We start from the raw sequence: 20,538 nt of genomic DNA on the forward strand, positions 1-20,538 counted from the left end.
CTGAGTAGTGGTTCGTGCTCCGTCATCCTCATCCTGAGCGAGTGGTTTGTGCTCCATCATCTTCATCCTGAATAGTGGTTTGTGCTCCGTCATCCTCATCCTGAGCAGTGGTTCATGCTCCGTCATCCTCATCGTGAGCAGTGGTTCATGCTCCGTCATCCTCATCCTGAGCAGTGGTTCGTGCTCCGTCATTCTCATCCTGAGCGAGTGGTTCGTGCTCTCTTCGCTCCCCCCCTCTTCGCTCCCCTCCCTCCTCTCCTTTCTTCTCTCCCCCACTCCTCTCCCTCTCCCCCCTCTTCTTATCCCCCTCTCAGTATTCCCATCAGCGAGGTGACAGGTGGTATTTGCTATTCTATCTTGAATAATAAATATCAGTGTATGTATGTGTGTCAGTGTGTCTCCTCCATAACTCCAAAACCATGAAACCAAGCAGCCTGAAACTTTGCATGCACACTAAGAAAACTACATGGTAGTGCAGGACTGAAAATTGGATGTTTGGGTGGATTAAAACATCCCTTTTGAAGATAATTAACAGCCTTATTTAATTATATCCTTTATCAGGCGCATCCTCGGACACCTCGCTAAACACTCGATGGGGTTCTTAATTCGCCATTTTGTTCGACCGATTCAAGCACGCCTCAATTTGGAATCACAATCTACTCTCAAGGACTAATTGAAGTACATCATCGAAATATTATGTCGGATTTGAGAATCGGGTCTGGTGGGCAAAATAAGTGTCAAAATCTGGAGTGAAATCCCAAATTTTTAAATAAATTAGCGATTTTTATAACTTAGCGTATTTATTTAAGCAAAGCATTGATCTTCACTTTTTCCACTGTTCGGACAATTATATTGAGAGAAGAAAAGATGATGGAATGTGCAGAAAGTGTAAATTCATTTAGTGAAACGCCGTGCTTCAAAACCTCCTTGTGCGATCCATGATGGCACAGTCCAGTGAGGTCCTTTATTTTCGGTAATTACATCTGCAGTATGCTATTTCCGTTTTGGGCGATTTGCTAACATTACAAAATCTTCATAAATATATGATTACAGTTGCACCAATATATTCATTGCTGCAAGCGAAGACGCTTTTTTGTTTGGTTGTTTTACACCGTTTTGTGCGTGCTTTCATTACAAAATATTCATAGAAATATACTAAAAGTTACTGTAATATAGTAATAGTCGGTTGTTTCTGCAAGCGAAGAGGTACGGACACAGCACACATGGACGTGGTAGAAATGGGAATAAGTGACTCTCTGTGGGGTGTGTGCGTAACTGTTCTTGGTTACATGTGTGCGGTGCGTGGGTTTCACTGGCACACGATCTGAACTCGAACTCGGAACCATGGTGTGTAGCGCTGTGGAGGAGGTTATGCGGCCGTCTCGCGAACCATGTACTTCTGCAGTGCCGAAGCCTCAGGAGCGGACTTGCTGCGGCATCAAAGCCACGCGGGACGTGCCACCGTGCAGTGCGGGTGTGAGGAAATTTGTGCATGTGTGCGAGTGAAAGGTTGAGTATATTACTGGCGCGTGTGCACATTTAGCATGGACAGTGAGGAGGTTGGAGGAATGCGTGTGTGGGCTTGGGTGGGGGGGCGGGGGGACTGCATGCAGTTAGGCCATTACCAAACAGCATTAGTTTTTATTTTCAAATGTGACCGCCCGGTTTTATATAGAATACAGTGGTTAGAAAGAAAACACTGCAGTTTGGGCATGTTTTATCGCCTCGGTAATGCCCTGGTATGCTGCCTTCCCATTCCCTCCCCTCAAACTGCTTTCCCATGCCATTCCCTCATGCCCCCTTCCCTTTCTTTCACATTGCCTTCCCATTCCCTTCCCTCACGCTGCCTTCCCATTCCCTCCCCTCATGCTGCCTTCCCATTCCCTCCCCTCACACTGCCCATTCCATCTGCTCACACTGCCTTCCCATTCCCTTCCCTCACACTGCCGTCCAATTCCCATCCCTCACACTGCCTTCCCATTCCCTTCCCTCACACTGCCTTCCCATTTCCTCTCCTCACATTGCCTTTCCATTCCCTCTGCTCACACTGCCTTCCCATTCAGGTCAGGTCAGGTATGGGAGCATGCGCCAGAACAGCGCGTCGCTGCGTCCACTTTCCGCCGGTACTCCAGGGGCCTCCGTCTGGCCATCCGCCAGGCAGATGCCAGGCCCATCCCCATCTCCTTGAGATGATGGTCAACCTGCTGCAACCATGAGGCACGTGGTCGGCCCACTGGCCTCCTCCACTCATGAGACTCCCTCGCTGAGAGAATCTGGTGAGCAGGATCAGCGTCAGGAAAACGAGCCACATGTTCATACAGCCGCAGCTGGCGCTCACGGACTATGCAGGTAACAAATCTCATCCGAGTCTCTCTCAGCAACCGCTCGTTGGACACAAAATCCGACCAGCGATAGCCAAGGATTCTCTGAAGAGACCTGGTATCAAAGGAATTAAGTCTCCGTCTCAGATCCTTGGTCAAAGTCCAAGTCTCGCACCCATAGAGCAAGAGTGGAAGTACCAAGGACCTGAAGACTCGGACTTTCGTCCTCCCGCACAGGTACCGGCAGCGCCACACCCCATGATCCAGTGAATCCATGACTCCCCAGGCCCGACCCAGACGTCTATTGACCTCCGGCTCACAACCTGCGGAGACATGAATATCACTGCCAAGGTAAGTGAATCTATCCACGACCTCAACATCCTCACCACAAACAGACACAGACAGGACAGCTGCATCCAAGATGTCACCGAAAGCCTGAATCTTAGTTTTGACCCAAGAAATCCGTAATCCCAACAGCTCCGACTCCTCATTCAGCACGTCGAGGGCCCCCAAAAGGATATCTAAGGTCTCCGCAAAGATGACTGCATCATCTGCAAAATCAAGGTCCGAGATCTTGACATTGCCAAACGATGCACCGCAACTTGATCTCTCCGACATCCTCCCAAAAATCCAGTCCATACAAGTGCTGAAAAGTGTGGGGGCAAGTACACATCCCTGACGAACTCCAGTAACAACTGGAAATAAGTCAGAGGTGGTACCACCACACTTCACAGCACTCTCAGTACCAGAGTAGAGTTCAGACATCAGATCGATCAGTTTCGGTGGCACCCCACGAAGACCAAGAATCCTCCAGAGGACATCCCGATTCACTGAATCGAACGCTTTACAGAGATCAACATAGGCTGCAAGCAGCCCCTGCCGAAACTCTCATCTGCGTTCGGTGAGGACATGAAGGGAAAGGATACGGTCAATCGTTGACCTCTTTGGTGTAAAGCCTGACTGCTCTGGACGCTGGTGCTCAAGCAGATGGTGGTGAACCCTATCAATAATTATCCGAGCAAAGACCTTGCCCGGCACTGAGAGCAGCGTCACCCCTCGGTAGTTGTTGCAGTCTTGGCGATCACCCTTCCCTTTCCAGAGAGGGACAACAAGGCCCCTCTTCCAGTCAGTTGGGATGATGCCTGTGTTCCAGGCAGAGCACAAAACTGCATGCAACGACACGAGTGCAGCATTTCCACCAGCCTTGAGAAGTTCGGCATGGATGCCACAGATCCCTGGAGCTTTGCCCCATTTCAACTGGTTCACCGCAGCCCATGTTTCCACAAGCGTAGGTGGACCACAGTTGATTCGAGGGTCAGCAACAGGGATTGCAACACCCTTGACGTCCAACTCGACAGCTGGCGGATCAGCCTGGTACAACCGCTCAAAGTAACCGGCCCAGCGGGCCTTCACTTCAGACTTCTCTGTCAAGAACCTCTCAGATCCCAGTTCAAAGAGCATCCACTGTACCCAAACCAAGAAGAGGTGTCCCTTGAGAGACAAAATTCTTCTTTGCCCTGCGGTGAACTCCATGGCATCCACCGGCAACATCAAGAACGGTGGTCTTGAAGGTGCTCCACAACTCTTCAGGACCCCCCAAAGCACCCAGACCCCCCAAGTGTCCACTCAGCCTGTTTGCAAACTCCTCAGCTACTCTCTCATCCCTGAGCTTGGCAACATCCAGCCTAGGCTGGGATGGTACCATTCTCCAGGATTTAAGGTGCAGCTTTAGAGTTGCTACAACAAGCCTGTGGTCAGTATTGAGGAACTGAGCACTCCGGTAGACCCTGCAGTTCTGGATCATCCTCCAATGACCGTCAATGAGGACATGGTCAATCTCCTTTGCCACACCGCCAGAGTTGGAATACCAAGTCCAGCGATGAGCTTGTGGGCGCTGAAACCATGAACCAGCCACCCTAAGTCCATGACTTCTTGCAAAGTCAAGGAACTTAGTGCTATTCTGGTTCATAGTTCCTGACCCATGGGGACCAACACACACCTCATAACCGTCCCTATCAGTTCCAGTCGATGCATTGAAATCCCCCAAGACTAGAAGTGTATCTCGTCTGGGGCACTGATCAACCACAGACTCGAGTGTGGCGTAGAATGTGTCCTTCACGGTGAGATCACTCGCCTCAGTCGGAGCATAAATAGAGACCAGGGAAATGACACCTAAAGAGTGGCGAATCCTTAATCTCATAATACGCTCGTTGATCGGTGTTACCTCAATTATCATTGGGGTCAGCTTATTGGACACAGCTACAGCAACTCCTTGGGTATGGTAACCATCAGAGCGACCAGACCAATAGTAGGTGTAACCACCCACCATTATCTCGCCGCAATCTGGTCTCCGAACCTCAGAGAGAGTTGCAATCCCGATGTCCAAACGCTTGAGCTCAGATGATAACAGAGACAGGTGATCATCCTCTCTTAGGGATAGGACATTCCAGGCACCCACCCGAAGGGACCGCCTCAGGTTAACCCAAGGAGACTGGCGTCTGGTGGACGACACCTCAGCACCACTCCGACACACTCTCCCGCAATCTGACCCAGGGATGTTACCCTGTGGTTTCCCTCCTATCAAAGATTGGGGGTCCCGAAGGCTTTGCCCCAATCCTGTCATCCGGAGAGCTGCCCTGCGAAGGGAAGCTGCACAGGAGGTACTCCCACAGAGTGGGTTTTCAGATTTTTTTTGCGTTTTTGCGTTTTGCGGAATGAAGGGTTTTACAGTGGCCGGAGTGCAAATCCTGCCACCAACCTCCTAATAAGAAGTGACCCAACTGCAGGAGGACGTCCGCAGACACAGTTGGGCACTAGATATGGATGGCCGTTGGCTCACAAGGAGCTCCTCTGCCCTTTGGAGGGACATGGCATCTGTCCATGTCTCGCTCCAAAAACAAGTCTTTCTCTTCTGTACATATGGTCTTCAAACTTCACAGAATCATCCAAACTCCGTCGTCTTAGCCTTGACATCTTCCCTAACCTTAATTGGGATAAGTACATTTCTGGTATTGCGAAGAGTGCTTCCAAGCAAGTTGGTTGTCTTTATCGAGCACAGAGGTATTTACCTCCTGATGCTGTCTTATAATTGTATAGGACAACTCTACATCCCCTCATGGAGTACTGTTGCCACATTTGGGCTGGAGCACCAACCCAACACTTATCATCACTTGATAGGCCCCAGAAACGCATAGGTGACCTGGTTGGTGCAGAGAAGGATTCAAGTCTTGAACCACTCTCTCACCATCGGTCACAGTTGCCACTCTTAGTTTGTTCGACAGATATTTTCATGGCAAATGTTCTGCTGGTGTTTCCACCTTGGTTCTTCCTGTGCGAGTGTTGGGACGCAAGACTTGGCTTGCCATTTCTGTTCATCTTTACACTGTAGCGAGTCCAAAATGTGTAGCGAAATGCGATGCAAATGGTTTTTTTTTCCCCTCGTACCGCCTTGCTTTGGAATTCACTACCTGTAACGTGCTTCCCATTATCCGATGATCCATGCAGCTTTAAGAGGAATGTCAATTCCGCCTTCCTTCCATCTTTGAAGTTTCATCCTATTTCGCCAGACTTTTGCAGTTGAACTGTCTTTATTTGTTTTGTCTTGTATTTTGAGGTGGTTGCTCAGCCTGGTGAGACTTGGCATTGCAACCACCTGTTGTGAATGTATTTTGGTAATTCTAGATCTGTGTCTTGGATGTTTCCTTCTTCTTTTCCTCTCTTCACATTTCTTTCCCTTGTTAAAGGAGGTCGTCTTAAATGATTATGGGTCGTACCCATTCTCCTCTACTTTCCAGCTAAAAAAAAAAAAAAGAGAAAAGAAAAGCTCAAGCCACAAGGCCAAGCCACATTTGATTGCAACAGGAAGATAAAGAAAAAACGTCACACACCATTACCACCTAAAGGAAAAATCCAAAAGCTCCCTGAGCTGACAAATGCACAAAATCCATGATGGATCTCCAAAGGAAAAGTTCAAAATAACATGCCGAGCCAAAAAACCAGGTGCTCGTGGTGAACCTACAAGTACTAGTGCAATTTTTCACATAAGGCGTCAATTCGTCTGAGGACGCGAAGGCACACAGCAAGGAAATGAGCAATGATTTGAAAGCTTATGTTAGAGTATTCACAACGTAGCTGGCACAACGGCATCATTCAACGAGACTTGCGTCAGATAACAGGGATCGTTGTTTGGCAGGAAAACTAACACCAGTTCGCATATTGATCGCACCCGTGAATGAGCACTCTGTTATACAAGGGTTCCAAATGAGCCACTGGATGCATTACAGGATGCCCGCCGTTCGGTGTACTTCTTGGCTCAAACTGTTTTAATCAAGCGAGTGCTTCTGGTTATGCCGGATCAGAGTGCGGCGCGCATAAGCCTCCCTCGAGCACACGGAAAATTTTCAAGAAAAGCAAGGCTAAACAGGCCTATTTGAAGTAGCAGACAAACTTAGTAGGGCATGTGAGTGATCAACCCCAGGGGAGTGATTATGGCTATTCTCGATCACATGTTCTTTTTTGTATGCAGGGTAAAAGATCCAAATTACACACACAGGAAAAGCATTAATATCCATACTCAATTGTCCTGAGTGTCAGGGCATCATTTGCTAAAAGTGTCACACCAGCTGTGGACCTATTTTGAAAGCCATACTCATCAAAGGACGTGCCTGGGTGGACAGTCCCGAGCTTTACACCTCCGCAGCCTCTCTGCTGGTTTGGGCAGGTCACGGCAGAAAGATGCATTCAACTTGTGGCCGGTCCCATCCGTACAATAGAAGAGAGGGACATGGACACCGATGTTTCCGCAGCTTGAAGAGCATGCTGACAGGCCTTGTTGATCCCATACACATTCTGCACATCGTGAGGAGATGGTTGTGGAGAAAGTGCCCCGTGATGGACGATTAACATCTTATCGAATGAGCACTAATTCATACCTTATCAGGTCAATCTTTCATCCTGTTTCTCTGATGGAAATTAACCATCTCTAGATATTGCAATGACTGAATGATTAAAGCACCCTAATCAATAACGAAAGGTCATCTGGTGAAAAAGTATGCTCTCCTTCTCCAAACATCTTCGGCATTTACCATGTCTGTACTTCGGATGAGAGAAATGAAGTTGGACGGAAAAACGACAAAATAAATACAGAGTCAAACATGAGGGATGGTCATTCAGAAGTATTTATCAATACAAACAAAAATAGGCGAGACATGAAGTCAGCAAGAAATGTGTAGTTTTTGAAATAAAAGATTACTCTTACCCATCACATTGAGATTCAGTGAGACAGTGAGCGATCCAGCTTCATTTGTTCCCACGCAGCTTATGTTGCCTTTCCAGGCCTGCTTGAGAGCTGTTAATTGAAGCACAAGACCCTCAGCTAACAACCGATAGGGCGAGAGTTGGCCAAAACTGAGTGACGGCTGCCCGATGGACCAACTAATGTTTGCCTTCGGCTTTCCCTCGATCGGACATCCTGCAACAGACAGACAGGTGATACATATGTTACAACTTGATATGGGCCTTCAGGTAAGGTGAACTCGGATCCTTTTCCTCTACACCTTGACAGCTTAGTGCTTCCACTGATTTCAAAAAAAATTCAAAAGACAAAATATATAACAATCAGTGAATTTGAGTACCATAAGTTCCTTTTTTATGAAACTATTAAATACCTGCTCCCTCAAGGAGCAAGAGGATTTGTTTTCAGAATTGGCATAATTTCCCCACCTTCAATGCGCCCTCTCTCCAACAGGAGTCAGTGGTGAAACCACATGCAATATTCCATGTCCATCCATCCATCCATCCATCCATTGGGACCATACTCTGTGCAGAGCGTTGGTGCTACCTAAGCAGTCTCCTTGGCTATTGGACACATTCCTGGACAGGTCACCACTCTGACACAGGATACCAGCAAGCTGGCACTCATTTTACCAACCTCAGAAGGACAACAAGCAAAGTCAACCCCACCTGGTATTAATTCAACATCCAAGTGGGATTTGAACTCAGGATCCGAGGATCCCAAGCCCAAACACACCACCCTAACCATTAAGCCAACACCAAGCATATATTCCATGTGTACAGGTGAAAATCACAAGTCATCTCCCTTAAATCATGGGGGGAGATATATTGATGAATGCCAATGATCTGACCCTGTGTACCCCAAGAACGAATGAAAAATTGGGGGGAGGTCAGCGAAGCCATTTTTGATTCCATAAGGAACAGACATACAGACATTGCCTTCTTTTATAAATTAGAATCTATACAAAATCTAGGCTCATGGAAGAGTGAGATGGAACTTTGTATCAGCAATGAATGCATCATGCACAATTGAGGAATACTTTATCACACAGCTATGGTTAGGGATATGATGCCAGCGGTGGAGTACCAAGCAGTAGATCATGATGACTGCAAGCCATGAGCTTTCCTCCCCAGGGCACCAGTAACGCAACTTTTGTGCTGATTACATGTTCTGCCAACACCCTGTTCACTCCAGGGAGGTCCTTTGTCCACCTGGGAGGATCTGGGTGCACCGGCGGACAGGTTTGTGTTAAGCCATTAGAGATACAAATAATTTCACATGGAGGCGGTGCCTTATGGGTAAGCGACGCGGATTGTCTGAATTTATAACCAGCTGGCCAGCTCGCTCTCTGGAGTGGTGAGCTACCCTTGTTGTGCACGAGGAAGTAGTGGTGAGTCGAGGCGATGAAACGCCTCGAGTTTGCAAAAGCTTCTTTGTAGTTCAGATAGGTCATCATTAAGCAAGAACGTTTTCTTCCATAAACGTATATCTCCACATACGTTCAAAGCTCTCTACAGTTACACTAACATGGATCACAATGCAAACCTTGCAATGTAAACAGCAAACTCGCTGCGAGTAACACAGCCGAGTTGAAAAATCAACCATGGAATGCCTACCCAGCAGGACAAGTGAGGTGCTCTCGGCAATCTGTCCGAAAGGCGTTTTCACCACACATGTGTACAGGCCACAGGAGGCGGGAGTGATGTTTGTAAAGAGTAATGCTCCATTAGAAAGGTTTCTATGGTACTCAAGCTTCTGAGAATCCTTCAGCCACAATCGATGGACGTTGGGGAGACCTGGCATGGTAGTTTGGTGGAGGGTGTAAAGGAAATGGGAGGTGGGGGGGGGGGAGGAGATCATAGTCCATTTTAGAGAATATGTTTTTACCTTGTTGTCAGAATGACATGTAAAGAATGAGATTCCCATAATTTTATGGTGTTAAGTACCAATAAATTTTGCTTGCAGTTCTCCTTCTTCAATTGCTTTGCGATCACTTGTGAGGTCAAGTGTCTGTCTTGGACAACGTGACCGATGCAATCACAATGATAGTACAGCAAAACTCAAATACCTTTCACAGTACACCTGAGAGTAAAGTTTGCTCCCCTTCGCACTTTGATGGTTCCACCAATGTTGAACTCCGCATTATCGAAGGTCATGTGCGTGACATCTTCACGTGTGGTCTCCATCAGGGACTCATCTGACAAAAAAAATAAACAACCAAACAACGTGCTTATATAAAAGAAGATAGAAGTTTGAGATCATTGAATCGATGTTTGCAAGACTGACAAAGAAGAAATCAAGATGGTCAAAAAGGTCTCAAAGCAAGAAACTTGAGATCATCCATGGAAATTTTGCGATAATTCATTAACGTACAATATTAATTCTAATGTTCTTCCTTTCTTAAGGCGCTGTCACACCTTGACGATTTAGCCAGCAATGGCAACGTATAAAAATGTATGGAAAACGTTGGCGTACGCTGAAATTTTGATGGTTTTTTAAAAAGTTTTTGGCGTATTCATAACGAGTTGGTCGTATGCATAACATATTAGTAACGTACACAGAACGTTTCGTTGTCTTATAGACACAACTTATACCAAAGATATGTCTTATAGACATAACTTATACCAACGAATGATTAGCGTGTTGTCGGCGTTCACAAACTATGCCCAACGATAGTCTAACTTAGGCATAGCGCGCTGCACATATCGCCGACGATCACGTGGCCTAGCCTATTAAAAAGCTGCCGATCCCGATTCAAATCATAACCGCCTGAGAATTGGAAGTGTCAACCACGCAGTCACACCTTGACAATTTAGCCAGCGTATGCTGACCTCTGAAAAATGTGTCTAAAACGCTGGCACACGTCGAATACGTTATAGGTAAGTTTGGTTTACGTGAAGAGCACGCTGAAAAACGATGAAGTACGCTGTCAAACGTCGTAGTACGTCTCGTACGTCGTAAAATTTCAAGCATGCTGAAAATTTTACGACGTACTCGCCGTATGGCTCACGTTCCGCTACGCTGGGAATAAGTTGTAGGCACGATATGCGATCGTTGGCGCACGTCGACATAAGTTCCTTGTAAGTTACTCATAAGTCGAAACACGTCGAGGTAATGTTTAGCATACCCAAACTTATTTTCTCCGTCAAGGCACATTTTCTTTTTTTCTCCTTGGCTCCGTGAAGGTACGTGACGAAATATCTGAAGTTGTTGTTATTGTTGCTTTATTTTTTATTACTTTTTTATTAGTCGATCACGAATTTTAAAATATATTCGGACATTTGCTTTTAAGTTTCGACGTCGCCGTGACAATATCCTCAAACAGAAAATATTCACAGAGGAGGAACTAAGAATAAGACATGAGCAAACTGAAGAGGCAATCAGACGTGATGTAACGGCACGTGACGAAATATCGGAAGTTATTGTTGTTTTTTTATTTTATTTAATTTTATTTTTTAAACACTGCCAATACGCCATTATACGGTAGCTGTAAGTGAAAAACACGTTTACTAAGTTCTGTGGTCGTCCGGAAGATGTCAATCAAATACGTCTACATACGTTGGAGGTATGTTACACATAGGTTCAAAGCACGTTACTCATAGGTTAAAAATAAGTTTTGGGTACGTTAAGCATTACCTCGATGTGTTTCGACTTATGAGTAACTTACAAGTAACGTGCCTCGACGTGTGTCAACGATCGCATAACGTGCCTACAACTTATGGCCAGCGTAGCGGAACATGTGAGTCATACGCCGGCATACGTCGTAAAATTTCAAGCATGCTAAAATTTGAGGACAACCGCAAAGTACAACAATGAAAGCCAGCGTACTACGACGTATGGCAGTGCTTTTTCAGCGTGTTCTTAATGTTATCAAAACTTACCCATAACGTATTCGACGTGTGCCAGCGTTTTAGACAAATTTTTTATAAGTCGGCATACGCTGGCTAAATCGTCAAGGTGTGACAGCGCCTTAACAAAGGCATTCATTTTGTAGCCAACTGGGATCACAAGGTGTTAAACATCTCTGTCAATGGGGAAAGTCATCCTCAAAACTGACCACCTCCCCCCACTCCCTCACCACCCTGAGTGCCACACACCTATCACGGTGACAAGCGATGAGAGAGAGCCGGTACTTGTTATGGAACGACAAGTGTACATCCCACTGTCTCTCTCGGTTGGTCTGTGGATGATCAGTGAGCCGTTTGGCAGAGTAAACAATCTGAAAAACGAACACAGGTTCAGGTTAATGTCAGGTAATGAAGGTATTTTTTTTTTTAAAAGGAAGAAAAAACAAGGTTGTCTCAACGTATGACACAAGGTAAACCATAGATCAGTGTAAAGTACCCGAAATTAGTTCACCATGTATTTTCTCTTTGAGACGCTCGTTTTCTTCCCAAGAATTTACTCTGTAGATTAATCAACTCCGAAGAAACGATGTACTCAAACTCCACGACTGGGATTTGCCTCGAGTGGAATGTTTGTGTGTTTACGAGATGGCCGGCCGCCTGCGAGCATTTGGTCTATAAAGCACTCCCATCCGAGCACGTCACTCAAGGATATGCCTGGTGTTGGTTATTGGCTACAGTGGTGGGCTTTGGATCTGAGGGTCCTGAGTTCAAATCCACCTCATCTGTTGAATTAATACCAGGTGGGGTTGACTCTGCCTGTCATTCTTTCGAGGTCGGCAAAATGAGTGCCAGCTTGCTGGTATCCTGTGCCGGAGTGGTGACCCGTCCAGGATTGTACCCAATAGCCAAGGAAGACCGCGGATGCAGCACCAACGCTCTGCATAGAGTATGGTCCCAGTGGTTGGATGGACTCAAGGATGCTGGGATTCCAGGTTCATGGTTTAAATCCCATAGATTGTGTCGATTTATTCACCGTCTCCTTGGATTCTATTCGTCTTTGCAATTCACGTAAAAGTATGCCGGTCTCTTTCGACGTTGTTAAAAAAAAAACAACGGCTGAACATCAAGCTAGAATTGATAAGATTTAACACAACACATTATCAACTCAACTTATCAAAGGCTCACAAGTCTTCTGAAATCTAATAATTAATAATAGCCTAAAGGGAGAGATCAAACGGGTGCTGTCCTTGTATGTGGAGATTTTTCAAAGGGAAAGAATGCCCATGCAATTTCTCAAAGCCAAAACTTCTGGATGTTTAACACAAAAATGGCCTTCAATGGCACTCATGTTTATCCTCGCGAGCGCTATACCCCGAGCATAACCCAAGGATCTTTATATTCCTTGGATATTGTACTTCCGCAAATTCGGCAATTTTGATGACCGTGCTTGTTCGGCGGAAAGCTGTGCAGGTTGTTGTTGCAGGCGCAGTGAAGGATTTAAAACAGGAATGGAAGTTTACAGCCTAGTTCTTGGTTTTTGTTTGAATCCCTTGTGATACCTGTGCGTCTCTAGGAGTCAATTTCCTTGGAGGTGAAGAGGTGCAGCATAAACATCTCCACTTCTGCTATCTTTATATTTCTTCCTGAAATATCTGCTATATGTAGGACTCAAAAGATGATTATTTTCATGATTTAGGTTCAATTTCCATATTGCAATCGCAAGTTTGCATTGTTTGTAGCGCTTGGTCTCAAACCATCTTCGGTCTGATAAACCTAGAGAATAAAATGAACTTTCCTGGATTGCCTGTTAGTTTACCTGGACCTCTGTCAGCATGGAGAACTTCAAATGGGATGTTGCGGGTGACAGGCAGGACATGAAACAGACGGCCAAACAGACTAGAGACAGTTTAAAAGACCAGAGATAAGTATGGGAGATGACATTAGATGTCGTTGGGCTTCCAACTTAAAAACTGGAGTAAAGAGAAAGATTGGACAGATGTAGAGAGGAGACTCTACAGTTGAGAGAAAACGGAAGGAAAGGGGGGAGGGTAGAGAGGGGCAAAGGAGTGAAGGTGAGCAAAATGATTCAACAAACAGAGGACAAGACGTGCGGTGATGTTGAGCTTATAATGCGTGTGATCTACTGGGTTAAAGATGACCGAGGAAATTCATTGGTGGCTACATAATAAGTCACTGTCAACTGTGTTTTCAAAAAAGAAAGTTTAAAGATGTCTTCAACATTTTTTCCTTCATGATGTAAGGTGGAAAGAGGTTCTTGCCCGAATATGTGCATGGAGACGTGCAGACACACGCACACATTGCAGCTTCATAAAGCCCTTTCATAAGTTGTGACTGAAGGATGCAAAAAGAAAGATGCCATCAAAGTGAAGCAACTTAAACCATTGAGGGTCACCGAAAGACCCTCAAGAGACCTGAGGGATACCAAAACCAAACATTATATACATTATAACAACACTCTGGGAAGCAATATAATAGTATAGTGGTTGTACTTTCACGAGTGACTCAATATATAGTGGAGTCAAACAACAATACCTCTGACCAATTACATCATGGAAGATGTTTTGGACAATCTGTCAATCTCTCTTTAGATTGACGGATGAGATGAGGTTTTTTTTCATGGAAAGTGAGCTGGGAAAGAAACATTTCGTTTGAAATTATGAGACAATTACTCTTAATTATAATCCTCCTCATGACAAGGAAAGGTGTCCAGACAGGGTGCCACCACATTCCTTCCATTGGCAGACATTTATGGAAGTCGACCTTCAAAATGCACAAACCACTATGGATTGCTATAACGTGGACTTTCCGCCGATTGGGATTATGAGGGTAAAAATTTTTACTTTGCAGCAATGCTGTGAGAGCAATGTTGGTGCATTTCCCAGGAGACCTGATCTTTATGGCCTCCTCTTCTTGCCAAGCATGTGCGAGTTCTCAGAACCAGCTGTGGAGGAGTAGGTTGCATGGGTCAGCACCACACAGCTTGGCAGCGATGTGCAGTTGCGAGTTTGGAAAAGTCTACCATTGGCTGACTTGAGCACGATCGCGGGGAAAGTGTTTTCACTGAGGGTTAAGAGGGTTAACATACTGGTCGAAAACATTAAACCAATCAGATTTGGGAGGTAAAAACCACACATGTTGTTGCAATTTCCATTTCATTCAGGCAATCAGCCCCGTGTTCCCCTGCATGCTACATTGCGAAAGGAGATGATTACTGTTGGAGCATCTTAGTGTACATTACGGTACTGCCAGCAATTTGACCTCTAGGGTAACCAAGTTTGTCAAAAGATGTGATACCTTGAGTCCGGCATGATGGGAGAACCATCCTTGTGCCAGAAGACCCAAGAGGTTGGCTGACCTGTGCCACTGCACACAAGGGTAAGGCTTTTGATATGCCGAGTGACGAGCACCGGCTCCCCGACGGAAAACCAAACGTTCTCTCCCATGTTCATCCACGATGCTTGTATAGAAGGTCTTGTAACAGTTGGATGCTGGAATGTAGTCACATTTCGATTTTCAGTTGTAATGTTAAACTCTGGATGGCTGGAGAACTTTGCTTTTGAGTTCCGAAGATCTATTGGTCTTCTTGTGGGTGAAGGAGAAGTTTGAAAGTTTTGTTTGCTTGTGGTCTTCGAGGACTCGCCCAGAAAATGATTTCTTTTTGAGAAATCTCTGCCTACACTTGCATCTCTGAGCTGTCCCTGTGAATATTCACTCAAAAAGATCTTCGCTGATGGTAAACTATCAGGCTCGGGATCTTTAAAGGTGTTTGCCGCTGTGTGATTTATCGATTGGCTCTTTGGATGATCCGCTTTTATTACAGCAAGTTGAGCACGAGTAGGTTTTGCACCGATGAGGACTTCATAAGAATGATTGTGTTCCTCCGATTGCATTTCCTGACGCAGATAAACTGGCTCATCTGTGACTTCTTGAGTGGGAAACCATGAAGCACGTAACGGGTGCTTCTCAACGGTGCCATCATCCAAATAAAGCTCATGCTTTGTCTTGAGGTTTCCCTCACTTTCTGAGAATCTAGAATTGGGCATTTGTCCCTTTCTTTGGCGACCTTTACTTTGACTTCCTGCCTCATGCTTATTCACCATCAGAGACCGTACGGGTCTTAAAAGCTGGACAACTACCGCTTCACGAGCAGGTCCGGCGATGCATGTGTACACGCCTCCATCACCCAGCCCCATACGTCGCAATTTGAGAGCACCGGCGCGGCTTTGCCCGACTCGCGTCGACTTGCCGAGCGAGCGGCCGTCCTTTTCCCAGCGAATCAGTGCCTTAGGGAAGTGCCGTACAGGACAGCGAATGACCACAGTGCTGCCGGGCCAGACGTAAGCTCGACCGCCAACACAGAGAAAGACACGACGATCCCGGCGTGACTGGACATGTGCACGCCGCTCAGCCAGGATCTGTGGTCCTTTTTGCCTCTGTGGCTGCTTCTTTACTGCTCCACTTTTGATGGCCTTAGGCTCTGAGAATATTGGGAGAGAAGGAAAGCAATATATTAATTCCATGATCCAGCAGCATGTTTTAGCAATGAATGAGACATGCAGTAACCATGTAATGATGCTTTTTTATCGGGCGAGTTGAACCCATGCTTGCTCACTGAGTATTTCGTTTTGGAGCCCTGTGGCTCATTCTGGCCTGTGAGAGCATCTAGAGACCTGTCACTTCAACAAGACATTCCATTTCTCTGCAGGAACTGGAATAGCCGAGGCAGACTGGGATTGATCTTTACAGTTCCGCTCATCAATCTTTCAATCTGGTTGGAGTCTCTCCGTACCCATTTATGAATGAAAATCAAAGAAAACGTAATAAGATAAGAAAGGGTTGGAATGCCAAAGTATCCAGCACATTGTCGAATTTGTCCTCAGTGCACAGGGTCTGAATGGTGGGGATATCAATTGAGAAGAATGAATTTGAGAAGAGTAAGTCAGAAGAGAAGAAAGAGAAAAAGAGAAAAGGATTAGAGGGAGTAAATTAAAAAAAACGGGGGAAAGGTGTGAGGAGTCATGCAGGAAACTTTTCCACAATTACTGCTTACATAATATGTATTGGGAACTTTAGCAGGAAAAGAACAGGATGTTTGTCAACTTTTAATCTCAAGTTACATCGATACTAATCTTCCAAGGAAATACAAGGAATTCAGACACAGGATGAGGCCATTTGGTCCATCATGCATGTGCTTCATCAATACATTATTAATTTATTCTATCAGTTTATTTACTTAATTTAACTGAGCGAAGGGGAGTGAGGAGGAGAACAGTGGGAAAGGCACAGTGACATCACCAGGATGTTTTTCATTTTCAGGAATGCAGGAGGTTGTCTGGTGAGGAATGAACGAACACCAACAGCACATTGACCTTTTGACGAGACCCTCTCCCGGAATTCCTTCTCACTCCACATCCATACCTAAGCTATAACCACCAGTCCTGCCAATATCCATGTATCCCCTTATCCTGAATGTTTATAGGTACCGATGTAACTCAAATTTAAACATTTATACTTTCTGCTGTCACAACCCCTCAAGGGACACTATTCCATGCATTTACTCCTCTGAGTGAAAGACTGCTGCTTTTGCTTCAGTCACATTTGGCTCGGCGGCCGTAGGGTCTAAAAAAAAAAATCGACAGCCACTAGCAATTATAGGGCGGCCGCAGTATTTCCACGGTCACACAATGTAGCAGTCACATATGTTTTTATTTTTTGGGTCGCCGCACGGGGTATTTAGAAATTGTGGAGACCGAAAACGTGGGAGTGCCGTACGGTCTTTGATTTGATGTCGCACGGTGACCTTCGGGCATCCCTGCGGCGGCCAGAGAATTTTCAAGGCAGACGCAAGGTAGCCTCAAGGTGCCCGCAAGGTGACCGCAGGGGGGCCCTAAGGCGAACGTGGAAATAGTGCAGCCGCCGTAATTTTTTGGGGGTTGGCAAAATTCATTTTTCATTGATAAGAGCCTACAGAAAACGCACGAATAACGCAAGCCCACCGTACGCCCTACGTACGGTCGACGTGGAACACATCTACATCATGGTTACGGCTTGTCGAATTGCTACGGCCAACCTAGAAATGAAAAAAGTTATAACTCCGCGCTTTAATTCCATGGAGACCCCTACGGCCTGTAAAAGATAGCCATATGGCGTAGGGCCACCCTGAGGCCACCTCAGAAACTCTGCGGCCGCCGCACGTTTCTGTCAATTCAGGGGAGGGTACGGCCGCCATATCCTAGTCGTAGAGCAAATGTGACTCATGCTTTAACTAACATCCTAACTCTCACCTTATTTACTCTCATGTTGTGGCCCCCTGTCCTATCATTGTCATTCTACAGAAAAAAAAACTCTTCTGCGCTCATTCCTTTTCTACCGCACATTATCTTAAACATCTAGATCAGATACCCTCATCATTAATTCTCCAAGTTTTTTTTTTTTTTTTTAGCAGGAAAAGGTATTTCTCCACTCCCTTAGCAAAAATTTGTGAGCTGCAACTGGTCATCGAGAAAATTTGGCAATTCACTAAATGTTTGAGTCTGGGAAGGGTGGGTTCTGGGCCCTCTGTGATCCCTCATTATGCTCGTTACCGTACATTGTAAAAGTAATGTTTTTGAGTAATGTGCAACTCCAACATACAATCTTTTGATCTCATTTTTAAATGGGTCGTTTCTAACTGCACCCAGCTCTCGTGGGTGACCCTTTGAGCGTAAAAGTGACAAAAACATCTTAATAAATGGATTAATAGAATTTAAAAAGCATAGTTACTCCTGAAATATAGCGATTCATTTTTACATTGTAGAGATTGTACATGTATTATGTGTAAGACAAGGATGTCGGCAGACATGAGTGAACGTATATATGAGAATTACAAGGATGTTAAGAGACACATCTTGGGATCCTTTTATATATCGAACCTGGGATCCCAGAATGATGGGTTGTGTGCTTTTATGGGAGCACAAAGGTCATTCCATTATTCACATTATTGTTATTTTATCAAATTACCATGTTATTGGTTTTCCATTTCAGAACAACACACACCCACAGAGGGCCAAAGTAAAGCCTTCATAGCTCAGTGACTTCAAAATACCGAAAAGGACAAGCTTTCGTGAAATTCTACATGTTGCACTCATGTCAACGTGCCGTTGCTATTGCAAATATTTGTTTGAGGCACAAAGACGGTAGTAGTCGATGGTGGGAGAAAACAAACACAAACTCCAGGGTCACTCTGAGGTGGGGGAAAAAGCAGGGGGAATGGGTGGTTTGGGGTCAGATGAGGTGGGTGAGAAGAATGTTGACAGAGATACTTACGAGCACAATTCTGTTGCTTGCACACCCGAACATTAGCAGGCCTTGATAGGCCGCTACAGGCTAATGGGTCCACAGAAATAGTGTCCATTGAGTTGACTGGTCTTAAGCAGGTAAGTGTGCGTTGATGAGTTCCCTCACCACAGGTAACAGAACACTGGGTGTTAGGAGAGGGAAGGAGGTGGGTAGAGAGATCAGATTTTATGAGAAGGCACTCAATGCACATTCATGCCAAATCTACAGGTGAACAGATTATCTTATAATCACTACAAAATGGCAAAGGTGGTGGCCATTAACGGGATGCTTAAAACACATGTAAAATAATGAAGTCCCATTACATTTGATCAAAATAAACTATTTTAAAAATTAATTAATTTTTTTTTATTTGAAAAATTTGCGCTACTGAGAAAAATTAATTGTAAAAGGTTGTTTAACAAAATTTTGAAAATTATGGTATCTTATAAATGTAATAAAATGTAAAATTTGAAAATATATGTTTTTCTACAGTATATCTCTCTCTCTCTGTCTCTCTCTCTCTCTCTCTCTCTCTATATATATATATATATATATATATATATATATATATATATATATATATATATATATATATATATATCTTCTTCTTCTTCTTTCGGCTGCTCCCGTTAGGGGTCGCCACAGCGGATCATCCGTGTGATCCGCATAGTGATTTGGCACAGGTTTTTTTTACGCCGGATGCCCTTCCTGACGCAACCCTGGTCGCCTCTTACGACACAGGGATATGGTACACCTATTTTAACCGGGGTATACACTGGCCCAGTATACTGGTACTCATTTCGCCGACCTCGGAAGGATGACAGGCTGAGTCAACCCCCTGGTGTATTAATTCAGTGGCCCAACGGGGCTTGAACTCAGGACCTTTTGGATCCCAAGCCGCTGCCCTAACCACTGCGCCAACACACCAGGCATATATATATATATATATATATATATATATATATATATATATATATATATATATATATATATATATATATATATATATTGTTACGAATCGGGAAACCATGCGCACTCAACATTCAGGTCCCAACGTTAGTTATGCCAGTAAGTACTTGTGTAGTCAGGACCCCGTCCTTTTGTTTAGCGGGAGGATTAAATGTGTGCGTTGTGACGTCTTTAGTTGGGTTTTACATCCAACGAGCCATCCCAAACCTCCCCGTCACGCTCCATCACCACCCGCTGGCTGCTCGTACCTTGACTTGCTGAAAAGGGGGACTCGTGGTTCCGGTCCTCTGGCCCCACAAACGATAGTTTTTGTACGGTGGGCCTTTCAGGGCAGACCCTCTTGCTCTGCGCGAGCGAGGGAGGCCACGTGGAGAATATGGGGTCTCCGAACAGGGGCCACGGCCCGCCCCGGTAGGGTGCGGCCGTAGGCCAATGAGGGATGGACAGCGAGATGATTCTTGCCAAGGCCCCTCCCCGTGTGGGAGGAGATATTGTTGCGAATTTGGAAAACTATCACAAACAACATCCAGGTTCCTATAGCTCAGTTATTTCAGTAAGTATGTGTTTTATAGATAGCTTCCTTCCCTTGTCTAGTGGGTGAATCAATGTAAATGCGATGTGATTAATTTTAATAGTTAGGAGTTTTAGAAGGATGCTACACCAAAGAACAACACTCTCCCTCCCCGAGATTCTTGCAGCGTAAACAAGAATGACGGTTGGAAGGATTCTACTCCAAAGAACGACAATCCCCCGGCCCGGGATTTTCCCC

The 20,538-nt window shown here is 45.2% G+C and overlaps 1 protein-coding gene across 4 annotated transcripts in view; it reads right to left on the reverse strand.

The window, feature by feature from the left end:
- LOC147015359 (ADAMTS-like protein 1) overlaps positions 1–20,538 on the reverse strand; it is a 317,312-nt gene that overhangs the window by 18,066 nt on the left and 278,708 nt on the right. For 3 of the 4 annotated variants that reach the window (XM_085850035.1, XM_085850033.1, XM_085850037.1), the window contains 8 exons: positions 18,789–18,942; positions 14,778–15,960; positions 11,712–11,833; positions 9,683–9,811; positions 9,231–9,410; positions 8,701–8,835; positions 7,579–7,791; positions 6,986–7,169 (listed from right to left, as the gene is read on the reverse strand). In XM_085850035.1, the coding sequence (XP_085706161.1) occupies positions 6,986–7,169; positions 7,579–7,791; positions 8,701–8,835; positions 9,231–9,410; positions 9,683–9,811; positions 11,712–11,833; positions 14,778–15,960; positions 18,789–18,942 (2,300 nt within the window). The remainder of the gene's footprint in view (positions 1–6,985; positions 7,170–7,578; positions 7,792–8,700; positions 8,836–9,230; positions 9,411–9,682; positions 9,812–11,711; positions 11,834–14,777; positions 15,961–18,788; positions 18,943–20,538) is intronic. The other variant, XM_085850036.1, reaches the window with a different exon arrangement.

The sequence above is a fragment of the Eptatretus burgeri genome, chromosome 12 (assembly GCF_056783735.1).
Source record: "Eptatretus burgeri isolate ZD-2024b chromosome 12, Ebu_testis_v1, whole genome shotgun sequence".
NCBI classification, from domain to species: domain Eukaryota; kingdom Metazoa; phylum Chordata; class Myxini; order Myxiniformes; family Myxinidae; genus Eptatretus; species Eptatretus burgeri.